The sequence below is a fragment of the Pocillopora verrucosa genome, chromosome 13 (assembly GCF_036669915.1).
Source record: "Pocillopora verrucosa isolate sample1 chromosome 13, ASM3666991v2, whole genome shotgun sequence".
Classification (NCBI taxonomy): Eukaryota; Metazoa; Cnidaria; class Anthozoa; order Scleractinia; family Pocilloporidae; genus Pocillopora; species Pocillopora verrucosa.
Genome location: NC_089324.1, coordinates 4,523,710 through 4,536,655, shown reverse-complemented (window position 1 = coordinate 4,536,655; position 12,946 = coordinate 4,523,710). Strand labels below are relative to the sequence as shown.

Sequence of the window (12,946 nt, the reverse complement as noted above, 5' to 3'; positions counted from 1 at the left end):
TTCCCACAATACATATGGGCGCTCAAAAAACTGGAAAATCAGGATTTGTGGACAAAGAATCTGGGTTTTAAGGGACGTCACCTTTGTCTCACGACAAAACACATACGTTTTCCGTTAGCTTCAGCGATTAAGTGAACGAGTTACGACGTAACAACTCTTAGAACCCTAAGCTAGATTGAAAACGGTCGACATCTTCTCTGAAGGCTTGTTTACACTTAGTCAGGGCACTGTTTTTCCAACGCGTGTTTTACATTCTAATCGTCACGCTGCGAGTATTACACGAAGTGAGCACTAATGACAAACTTATCTCAAAACAATACTAGGGTTGTTCAGCTTTGCACAATGTTCTATACAACACCGTTTGACATATTTTTGTCCATCCTTGCGCAGGAAATCTCCAGAAAGCAATGACTTTCTTTTCGATGAATACACCAACCAGAAAACGCTTTTAAGTTAAATGAATGATAAAATTGAAATATAATCGTAATAATAACAATAAATGATGATGACAATAAAAAAATAATGGTAAAAATTAGAATTGATAACAATAATGTTAACGATAATGATGATGATGATAATAATAATAATAATAATAATAATGATAACAATAATAATGAACATTATGATAATACTTGAATACTTCAAGAATCAGGCAAGTTTAGTAACAGATTTTCTTTATTCAGATCATACAAATTCAATCAATTCATTTCCTAGAAAAAATATTATACCTCTATTAAAAAAATAAGCATGAAGTCTGTAGTAATTACAAATGCAGACTACATTCGACATGTTCGACTAGTTCCTAGAATTTCCCCACTTACGGGTGGAGATTCGTTTAGATATATTGAATACGAAGTTCGGGAAAAACGCTTACGTTCCTCTCCACAAATAATGTTATTGTCTTATTACAGACAAACTTATTTTACATTCAAATCTGAAGCGATTTTTCAACTGCGTGTTGCAGATATTTCCTCACAGTGTTTTTAGACTGCCTGAAAAGTTTTAAGCCAGTTATTGTAAGCCATTCGGATGCAAAGACAAATAAGCAGTTGGCGAATCTTTGGCAGCTGTTTCGTGGAATGTCACGCAAGGCTTATTCCTTTTTCAGGAGGAGTGTTGCGTGACATTTTAGAGAACGGTTGCGAAGGAAAACAGCAAAGTGTCAATCACGTGTCTTGGGCGGCTTCATCAATTGTTTTCAGGTAATCTAATTGTGAGAACTATGTGATTAATTTATTCCTATTCAATTAATTACTTCGACTCAACAGACTTCCCCCTAAAACTTATGCTAAAGTGATACCGAAACTTTTAGAGCTAAATAGATGTTCTTTTCCATAATCTCACGAACAAAAGTTAAAAATTAAGTGCTTTTCATCGCGTTTCAAGTAAAAACCATCATTCCCATGACTGATTAATGAATGAAAAAATTTTTCTAAACAGCACTTGCAGTAACCATACAATTGTTTCCTTTTAGTTCAGAATATTTTTGACAAAAAAATCACATACCAAGGTAAAGTATTACCCCAAGTTGAATCATAGCCAAACATAAACTTAATGAAAATAATCTTTGCCCAAAAAGGCAAAATAATTTTTAGCTGAAGCGAATTCGAGAAGTTAATAATTTAGTGTAGAAAAACTAAACCAAAGTAATCACAACTGCGCATCAGAACAAAGATGACATCATTATCAACCAATGAGAACACAAAACAAAAACTAGCAACTTGCTTGAAGCGCGGGAAAACGCGTTGACCAAGTTGGGATTGGTTTAAGTTTTGCATTTGATTGGTTGAGATGATGGTGGGAAAACGCGTTGACCAAGCTGGATTGGTTTAAGTTTTGCATCTGATTGGTTGAGATGATGGCGCGAGTTTTCTGGACCAATCACAGACCGCAGTAAAGCAAAAACAAAGCAAAATGTCTCTAACAGGTTACTCAAACATTTGTAAGCGGTGGTTACTTTGATCAACAACAACAATTCGCCCAGTACTAAGAATAGCTATTGCATTTGGAGACCGGATTTCTCCTAATCCGTTTCCTTTCGTTCCAAATTTGCCCACAAAAGTTCCATCAAATTCAAATAATTGTATTCTATTATTATTTGTATCACAAACTATTATGTGTCCTGATCTGTTCACTGTCATACATCCTGGACCATTAAACTCCCCGTCTCCTGTACCCTTCTTTCCAAACTTGTACTGAAAGTTTCCATTCCTGTCAAAAACTTTGATGCAATGTTCACCACTGTCTGATACAAAGAGAAATCTGCCACTTTGAACGCAATGGACAGGATGACTAAATGAGCCCTGCCCACCTATTTTCATTAGAAACTTCCCAGCTGGCGAAAAGATTATGATTAGTTTGTTACCCGCGTCAGCGACAAGGATGTTCCCCTCACCGTCTACGGATAAACCCCACGGAATAAGGAACTGACGATCGACAGAGCTTCCTTTCCCTGGGATACTTGCCATGAACTCACCCTCCCTATTAAAAATCTGAACCCTATAGTTGTTGTTGTCTGATACCAAAAGGTTACCGTTATTATCAAAAGCTATTCCCATTGGGCTATAAAATTCTCCTGCTTTGTTGCCTTTCTTTCCAAAAGATCTTAAATGATAGCCATCGCTGTTATAGAGTTGAACTCTATTATTTTCACAATCAGTTACGGCCATCTCGTTGCGGGCATTAACTGCTACCCCCCAGGGAAACTTAAACGTTCCTTTAGATGAACCTTTGTTGCCAAAAGATAAAACAGCTTTTAATTGAAATGGTTTTACCTGCACAGCAAATGGACTACCACACACATGTTCCCCATTTACCTTTACTATTACTTTGCATATGCCTTGGAAATTGGATGAATAACTGATCTGATAGAGTCCATTCTTATTGTCATTCATTTTTACTTCTGTAGCGCACTGTCGTTCTTGTTCGTCCAAGATCTCCACCGTTACATGGTCATTTTCATTGTAGCACTGTCCGCCTTCAACGTTTCTGGTAGTCAATGTAAAATGCGCTTCACGGTTAACAATTGCTTCTCCAAGTCCTTTTCCTTCAGCGACAGAGTGAAATGCTTTTGTTTGGAGTTTCATTAACAAAGTTCCAATTTCTTCGGTGTTTATTGTGGAAAAAAACTTTGGATTCTCTGCAAAAACTATGGCAGGAACTTTTTCCGGGTCAAGGTCCGCTGGCTGATTTTGAATAATATCTTGAAATATTGTCTCTATTGGTTTCTTCAGTTGAACGATCTCGGCGTTTGAACTTCGTATTAATAGTTTATCAGCTTTTTCCAGCGATGATTCGAGTATTTTAATTTGACGATCTACCTCTGTCTTTTGCATTGTAAGATTTTCCAGTACATTCTTCGTTTCATTCTCTAAAGCTGCAAAAATGTTTTGCTTCTTCGCTTCAATGGTTGCAATCAACTTGTTCACAAGTCCTTGAACACTTTCCTTCATATCATCGCGTTGTCTTACCAGCTGAGCGTAGTATTCATCAAGTTGACCGAGAGAGTTCATCTTTTTTTGCAGGTTGCGTCTTTGGACGTCAAGAAATGATTTAGTTTCAATCTTTTGTCTTTCAGCTTTTTCCTCGATGTGCTCTAGAGTGTGGCCACTATGACTCATCGTGGCGCAGGTTTGACAAACAGGCGATTCGCATTTATTGCAAAAGTATTTCAGTTCTTCTTTCTCATGTCGCGGCTTCGAGCAGTACAACGGGCGTTTCAACACATCCTCGAAGTCTTTGTACTGAAATTCTTTTAGCGCCATAACACGATGATCTTTGTTGCTCTTCATAATGTTATGTCCAATGACACATTCTTCACACCAAAATACGCAACATTGGAAACAGTAAGAACTTTCACAGCTCCTCTTTTCGCAATTTTCACATCGCACCTGGCTACTTTCGCACTCTTTTATGGCCAGCACATCGATCAAACCGTTTAGATAAAAACTGGTCGGAAGATCTCTCAGATCACCACTTTCAGGCACTCTGCTAACGACTTGACATTTCGGACATCTTATCGTCTCATGGCCATGGCTTGACCTGTGCCACTGTTTCAAGCATAGCAGACAGAAACTGTGAAGACATGGAAGGTGTTTTGGTTCCGTGTAGATGTTAGTACACACTGGACAAGACACTTCTTCTCGAAGATTATCTAGCAGTGTTTTGATATCCATGTCTTCAGTATCAAGTAGGAAGGGAGGTGAAGAGGCGAGGTAGAGTCTCGAAATTCAGCACGAAGCCTTGTGCTTCCTTTTTGCCTAAGAGTTATATTGGAATCTATTATCTGTTGTGATAAAAATTTTCTTTGTGGCAACCAATCACTGCACGTTGCTATTGTATCGAACCATACAGAATACTTTATATGCGTGCTGACTCCCAAGTATGCAAGCCCTAAGGCACCGTGCTGATATATGAACACACTGATGATATCGAAAAGCCAGTAAAACGCAATTCTTTGCAACCCAAGAGTATTCGATTTAAGGTCTTACAACGGAGTTATCTTAAACAGGAGAAGCCACTTCTATTATGAGTAAATTGAGTGACCTCGAAACTGTGAGTGACAAACAAGTGCCGAAAAACATTACATAACTTCCTTGATAAAATCCTGCTGGATATCGAACGAATACTAGCGATTCTAATTAATATCAAAAGACAAAAGAATGCAAAACAAAGATGACCTCGCCACATATATTTACCTCTGACGTAACTTTAGGCTTGTTGTTCATGTGAGCGCTAAAAATTCCCACAATAAAACGCGGACACTCCATAGACTTATAGAAAATGAATTTGGATTTTACGAACTTCTCGCATCGGTTTACCTTAGCTCCAATCTCCTGTAATTGCTTTACCGTCACCCCCTAAGTAAATTCCGTCGTCCCTAGTTTCGTGAACTTTTTACTGCAATGAATCAAGTGGTGCTAGCAAGTAACGCGGTAGTCAAGCGTCAAGCATGCGTCGGTGGATCACAGTTTTGGCCAGCTGTGTACAACACGGCGGTCAAATGCAGGGGATACGCGAGGAGATTAATCTGTGACTCTTGTGCGCCAATTTCCCGCGCAAAATGTCTGAGGAAAGCATAGGAAAAAGCCGCTGTCTTAGAATAGATTATGCGTAAGAAAATTGAGACGTTCGTGGAAACCTGTTAAAGGAAACAAAAAAGGAAAACTCAAGACTTTTCGAACACAAACATATTCAGGTAGATTTACCATTCTGTTTTGAGCTTTACTCAAAAAGATGTACGCTCAAGTTAAGGTGGCCCTTTCGACTGGTATCAATAGGGACCTGCGTATTTTATAACGCGTAGGTACAAAGAAAGTAATTAACAACTATACACCGAAGTGGAGGTAAATATCCACCACCTTCAACGACACTTAAGTGAAAAGTTGTATATACCACACAGAAAAGTAAAAAAATTAGTTAATTTCTTTCAATATACCGAAAAATGGTCGAAAATTAAACTCTTGACGCGCCATTTTGTCTCATCGGCTGCTAGGAGGAGAATAGTATTTGCTATTCACTTCCGAACTAGCCAATCAGAACGCACGAAAAGCATTATTCACCTATGTGGTACGAATATACACGAAGAGTAAATACGAGTAGTTAATTTATTGGAAAGGACCGTATGCCTGAATAGCCAATCTTAAGTAAAGGGTCGGTAAGTGAATTTGGTGCCAACAGCTAGTGTAATAACCATGAATACTAAATTTAAACGATCAAAATAATATGGGGAAGCTTTTAAAACACCGTGATTTACCAGGTTGCGCGGTTTCTCGTAACTTGTAAGGAAAAACCTGGGCCTGACGGCCTGAAAGCACCCTACCTAGTTATTACAACGTTTGCACATGCATTAACGTTTAAACCCGGCGCTGCGAAAAAAGAGAAAAAATGAAACTTCATGAAACCTAGGAAAGGAATCAAAAGTTGTGAAAATTAAAACTGAAGAATTTTCGAATGTAAAGCATCTTCAATATAACGGGTATCCTGTAGATTTGCCTTTTTGTTTCGAGTTCTATAAAGAAAGAAAAATAAAACGTTTTCAAAACACCGTGACGTACTGGCTTGCCGAGACAATTTGGCTCTGACAGCCTGAAAGCAGGCCTCCAAGCCATAACAACGTTTGCTCATGTGCAGGAGTTTGACCAGAAGTCAAATATCCCAGTTTGTTTCTGAGCATACGATCATAGTTTTAAGTAACCTAGCCTTGTCATAAGTGTCTATTTATGTGTAGAATGACCCTCCTGTTTTTCCTACACCCTAAATCATTGATAAGAATCCCCCTCCAACCCCCCCCCCCCATCAATGTTGAATTAGTGTAGCTAACAGTTCATAGAATCACGATGCAACATTTTTTTAGGGGGGGGGGGAGGAGGCGAATAAATTAAATTAACAAAGGCAAAAGAGATAAAATTGAAATAAAAAGGGTTGAGAAGGTCAATGTGTCGAAAATTCTGTCGCCGATCCGCGATTGTACGTTCTGTCTTTTTAAATTTCCTCCATGACAGTGGCGAAGTATTCAGGTTTAGTGCACTTTATTACTAAAGTTAGTGTTAGTCACATTACCCCGTTGTTGTCTCAAATGACCCTGTGTTGCTCCAAGTTGCCCAATCCAGAGTAAAAGAAAAAGGAAATTTGGCCATGAGGAATCAAGGAGATCTAGAAAAGGGCCCTTGATGTCATTCAGTGACTCTTGTCAGTGAAAGGAATGCAGTGTTCCCGAGTATGTTTGTGGGAGGGGTACCATTCTCCAATTGCATTTAGGGACGAATCAGCCATCTTCGCTTGAGAAATGTCAAAGAATTTTCGGGGGGGGGTCACATGGTTTTCAGGGGGAGTGGGGTGATCATAAGCTCGTAATCCAACCTCATGGTTGGATTACGTGATATTTATCGCGACACCACCAAAATCCTCTGACCTCCCCCCCCCCCCCTCTCCCCATAGATAATAAATGATTACCGGTCCTTTGGAGCGGAGCCACACCCGAATATAAATAATTGTTCGATTTCCGCTCGCCGTGGGCTATTACATGTAGAGTTCTGTGCGCAAAAACAAATAAAGAGTTCTAAATCCGTGGTCTTCAAACTTTTACTCGTTAATTTCTTTCTCAGCGACTACAAGAACGTATTCGATCAATCCATGAGAAAAGGCCTTTTCAAGGATAATATCAATTATCGGACCTCCCATGTAACCGACAAACGGACCCCTGATTTTCGCCTGCTCTCGCATAACTGACAATGAAAGATTGAAATTACAATAACCTGGTATCACTCTGTCGCCTATTAATTCAAATCTTCTCATTTTAAAGCCAACGTCCTTCACCTTTTGTTTGTACTCATCGATTCCATAGCACATGTTAATGTTTGGAATAATCCAAGCCTTTGCAGCTGCCTTTAAAATGAGCTGCTGTAGGTATCGTAAATCTTGAATTGCCTTCAGAACAATGATATCAGCCATCAATAATTTTCCTCCTGGCTTAAGAACTCGGAAGGCCTCTCGAAAAAAATCTTCTCTGCTATTCATATTGGGCCCTCCTTCTACGCAAAGGACGTAGTCAAAGGAATTTTCGCCATAAGGCATCTTCGTTCCGCTCCCTCGCGTGACAGTGACTCCGGTGTCACGCAGTCTACGCGTTGCTATTTCCACATTTGCAACACTGATATCCAGACCTTGCGTATTGCAGCCGTACTGGGACTTGACCCGCAGCATGCCTGCTCCCTGCCCACAAGCAACATCTAGCACGTCATGGTGCGGCTGTATCCCGCTGCCCTCCGAAAGTTCATCATATATTGCTCTGTAGCATTTCGGCCGTGGTATGGGTTCACCACACTTCGTCTTCCATAATCCAAATGTCAGAAATCCCTCATTCCAATCATGACTGTTATCCGCAACGCGAGAGTAAAACTGTGAAACGTTCTCTTCATGCTCCGTAAATTCCATCTTCATTAGTACTCTTAAAAGGTGAGGACCTGTATAATAATAGAGAAAAAGACAGCGTTAGTGCAATTTTCGTGTGTCGAAAATAATCAAACTGCATTGGTTTTGTTTTTATTCGCACTGTAATTTGTCTACAAAAACTCGCGCCACTCTCAACCAATCAGATCGACGCTTGTTAAAACCAATCATCACTTGGTCGCCCACGTTTTCCCGCGCTTTTAGCAGTTTGCTCGGTTGTACTTTGAGTTCTAATTGATTCTTTATTAAGGCGTCTGTTTTCCTTCCTTCTGATTGGTCGTTTTAAGTTTTACGACACTCAATCATCATCATCATCATCATATTTTTATTTGCCTTATTTACATAATACAAAAAAAAAATTTTATTTACAGCGGTTATAGCTAGAAGGCGAGGAGACCCAGGAAGCCACCGGGCTTATGGGAAAGCCACCTCAGTTACATTAATAAATAAAGTAAAGAAAAAGTGCTGCGAATGTGCGGCTAGGCCAATTCAAGGATTATTTAAGTAAAAACTCTTGCATTTTCGTCTTAAAACTAAGGTTTGACGAACGAGTGACTGAAACAGGAAGAGAGTTCCAAATTTTAGGACCTTGGTAAAGAATTGTAAATTGCTTGAGATTTGTACGGCACAAATGCGTTCGATAATTACTGGCTGTTCTGGTACCATAGTTGTGAATTTGGCTATTCGTTACAAAAAAATTGAGAAGCAATGGAGGCAATAAGTTATTTCTATAATAAAACATGAATTTAGCGATTTCAAACGTATTGACTTGGAAAATATCTAAAATTCCTAGTTTGGAGAATAAAGGAGCGGAATGGGCTCGATAGTCTGAGTTGGTGATAGCCCGCACAGCTCGCTTTTGCAAGTAGTAAATTCTATTTAAGTTAGATACGTATGTGGACGACCAGGCACAGTTACAATAGACGATATAAGGATAAATTAAGGTGTAGTACAAAGTGAGCTTGGTTATAGAGGATAAGAAAAAGCGAGACCTGAATATAATACCTATTGGTTTAGCGATTTGTTTACATACATAGCTGATATGGTGTTTCCAAGTGAGATGATCATCAATATAGACCCCAAGGAATTTAGTTACGTTAGATTGTTGTAGGGGGTTACCTCCAAAGGAGAGAGAAATGCTGGAGTTAAATTTCTTCTGTCTGGGTTTAAAAATTACGTAGTTAGTTTTCCTTATATTAACTGAGAGCTTATTGCATTTTAGCCAGACATCAATATTTTGGAGTTCATCATTAGGTACGGATTCTAAGCAATTTGGGTTTGAGTGAGAATAAAAGATGCTGGTGTCATCAGCGAAAAGCAGAGGGTCTGTTAATTCAGAGGCATTAGGGAGGTCATTTATGTATAGAATGAACATTAGAGGGCCTAAAATCGAACCTTGAGGGACACCACACTTGATGGTTTGCATAGGAGAGCAAGCTTGATTGAATTGGGCAAATTGCTGGCGGCAAGAAAAGTAGCTTTTGAACCACTGCAGAGCCACGTCACGGATACCATAGTGCTCCAATTTCGCAAAAAAGATATGATGGTCGAGAGTATCAAATGCTTTGGAAAGATCTAGGAAAACACCCACCGTTGTTTCGTGTTGGTCGATTGCAGAAGCTATGTTATTTACCAAATGAATTAGTGCGTGCGATGTCGAGTGATTTTTCCGAAATCCAAACTGACAGCGGTAAAGTATATCGTGTTTTTCGGCAAATTCTACCAAGCGATTGTACATGAAAAATTTGGAAAAATTAGACAACAAAGAAATAGGTCTGTAGTTTACAAAAAAGTTAGGATCCTCTGCTTTGAAGATGGGAATAATTTTAGCGATTTTAAGTTTGTCCGGGAAAATGCCTTTTAGCAGAGATAGATTGATAATATCTGCCAATGGAGCAGAAATAAGGTGAAATGAATATTTAATAACATGCATTGGGATATTGTCATAGCCAGGAGCCTTCTTTGAAGCGAACATGTCACAAATGTTTTCCAATTCACTTGTTGTGGTGGGCTTTAAGTTTATGGAGGAACGGATATTATCACCAAGATAAGAACGAAAAGAAGGATTCACCTTGGGTATAGATTTAGCTAGGTTGGGACCAATGTTTGTAAAGTATTTATAAGTAGTACTTATTTATAAATCGTCTTTCGACCTCGCAAATGAAAACCATCGGGTATTTTAAGGGCCTATCGTAAAGCCGGCAGAACTTTCCGAGCCAACATCTTTTTTCCGTTCCCCTAGGGAAGATGAACTTGGCTACGTGCGTGTGGGTGGCGTTCTCCTTATGCTTCGGTTGTTTTTGTCATCGGCTCATGAAATAATCCTTCTTCCAACCGCTCTTTTCAATTGGATGATTAACTTCTATTACTTGTGAGATAACTTTAACAATGAGGTTTTTCCTTTCGTGTGATGGATCTCATGATACAAAAGTGACCAAATTTTTGCAAGTACCTCTCGCATGACGAGCTTTGCGTCGGAAAAAAAATTAATGCAAATTTGCATAAGTAATTCAAGCCAATGTTGCCTCTTGGTGGCATAAGGTGTTCGCTAAACATTCTAGGACATCCGATAATCACTTCAAAAAATGTAATTATGCTCCACTCGAATGGAATGGAAAAACCGCAACTTCCGATGATTACATTTCTACTCATTTTCAAGATACAACTCTACTTTGTTCACTCATTTTCCAGAAACAAGAGTCCAGAGAAATGTCTCATACAAACTTAACGGGTCTAATTCGAAAAAACTTAAAGGGCGGTACGCTAAGCTTATTTTCTCTGTAGAAACAATACATGTCTTAAAGAAGACAACAGTAAATCGTTAACACAAGGTCCACGAATATTCCTAACCAAATGTTACAGAAACATATAACAGGAACAATTTAAAACACGTAAAACGAAGAAACTCAAAAATAGCCTACAAAGCGGCATCGGTAAAGCTGATTCAGTTTCACCTCCATGATCGAAGACCTAGGCCTACGTAAGGTTAACTCCGACAAACCCTTCTTTATACAGGTCATGGTTTTTAACTTTTAAAGTCCAGAAACTGTGTTGATTAGATAGTCCAGAGAATACAAATCGCTTTCAACTGATGGTCTCCCCGTTCGGTCTACAAGCTTCGGCGCAATGCAATTATTCCTATAATAACCTTTTTTTGTGCGAAGGTTTCAGTTTGGAACGGCATTTTTAGCTTTTCCGAAGACATCAGTCTTGTCAAAATCGACTATGACAGGGGAGAAGCTGGTCTAAAACATCGTTATTGCATTTTAGGTCATCGGGAACAAATTCACACGTATGAATATCGTCTTACGCGACTGCCGAGTTAGGAGGGATAAGAAAAGGTTAAAAATAACCCTCAGGTATACACAACCCAAGAGGGTATAGGACAGATTAAGAATAACCCTTAGGTATACACTACCCAAGAGGGTATGCAAGAGATTAAAGATAACCCTCAGGCATACACTACCCAAGAAGGTATAGGACAGATTAAGAGTAATCCTCAGGTATACACTACCCAAGAGGGTATAGAACAGATTAAGAGTAACCCTCAGGTATACGCTAACCAAGAGGGTATAGAAGAGATTAAAAATAAACCTCAGGTATACACTACCCAAGAGGGTATGCAAGAGATTAAAAATAACCCTAAGGTATACACTACCCAGGAGGGTATAGAAGAGATTAAAAACAACCCTCAGGTATACACTACCCAAGAGGGTATGCAAGAGATTAAAAATAACCCTCAGGTATACACTACCCAAGAGGGTATGGGACAGATTAAGAGTAACCCTCAGGTATACACTACCCAAGAGGGTATAGAAGAGATTAAAAATAAACCTCAGGTATACACTACCCAAGAGGGTATAAAAGAGATTAAAAATAACCCTCAGGTATACACTACCTAAGAGGGTATAGAATAGATTAAAAATAACCCTCAGGTATACACTACCCAAGAGGGTAAAGGACAGATTAAGAATAACCCTCAGGTATACACTACCCAAGAGGCTATGCAAGAGATTAAAGATAACCCTCAGGCATAAACTACCCAAGAAGGTATAGGACAGATTAAGAGTAACCCTCAGGTATACACTACCCAAGAGGGTATAGGACAGATTAAGAGTAACCCTCAGGTATACACTACCCAAGAGGGTATAGAAGAGATTAAAAATAAACCTCAGGTATACACTACCCAAGAGGGTATGCAAGAGATTAAAAATAACCCTCAGGTATACACTACCCAGGAGGGTATAGAAGAGGTTAAAAACAACCCTCAGGTATACACTACCCAAGAGGGTATGCAAGAGATTAAAAATAACCCTTAGGTATACACTACCCAAGAGGGTATAGAAGAGATTAAAAATAACCCTCAGGTATACACTACCCAAGAGGGTATAGAAGAGATTAAAAATAAACCTCAGGTATACACTACCCAAGAGGGTATGCAAGATATTAAAAATAACCCTCAGGTATACACTACCCAAGAGGGTATAGAAGAGATTAAAAATTAACCTCAGGTATACACTACCCAAGAGGGTATGCAAGAGATTAAAAATAACCCTCAGGTATACACTACCCAAGAGGGTATAGGACAGATTAAGAGTAACCCTCAGGTATACACTACCCAAGAGGGTATAGAAGAGATTAAAAATAAACCTCAGGTATACACTACCCAAGAGGGTATGCAAGAGATTAAAAATAACCCTCAGGTATACACTACCCAGGAGGGTATAAAAGAGATTAAAAACAACCCTCAGGTATACACTACCCAAGAGGGTATGCAAGAGATTAAAAATAACCCTCAGGTATACACTACCCAAGAGGGTATGGGACAGATTAAGAGTAACCCTCAGGTATACACTACCCAAGAGGGTATAGAAGAGATTAAAAATAAACCTAAGGTATACACTACCCAAGAGGGTATAAAAGAGATTAAAAATAACCCTCAGGTATACACTACCTAAGAGGGTATAGAATAGATTAAAAATAACCCTCAGGTATA

The 12,946-nt window shown here is 39.1% G+C and overlaps 2 protein-coding genes across 2 annotated transcripts; both read right to left on the bottom strand.

The window, feature by feature from the left end:
* Positions 1-698: 698 nt before the first annotated feature.
* LOC131776440 (E3 ubiquitin-protein ligase TRIM71-like) lies at positions 699-5,094 on the bottom strand. Its single transcript, XM_059092610.2, has 2 exons — positions 4,698-5,094; positions 699-4,278 (listed from the first exon to the last, which is right to left on the bottom strand). Exon 2 carries the CDS (start codon positions 4,173-4,175, stop codon positions 1,929-1,931), a length of 2,247 nt encoding a protein of 748 aa, XP_058948593.2. The 5' UTR covers positions 4,176-4,278; positions 4,698-5,094; the 3' UTR covers positions 699-1,928.
* Positions 5,095-7,083: 1,989 nt separating this feature from the next.
* On the bottom strand, positions 7,084-7,704 carry LOC131776448 (ubiquinone/menaquinone biosynthesis C-methyltransferase UbiE-like). Its single transcript, XM_059092622.2, has one exon. The coding sequence runs from the start codon at positions 7,702-7,704 to the stop codon at positions 7,084-7,086; it is 621 nt and encodes a 206-aa protein (XP_058948605.2).
* Positions 7,705-12,946: the final 5,242 nt, after the last annotated feature.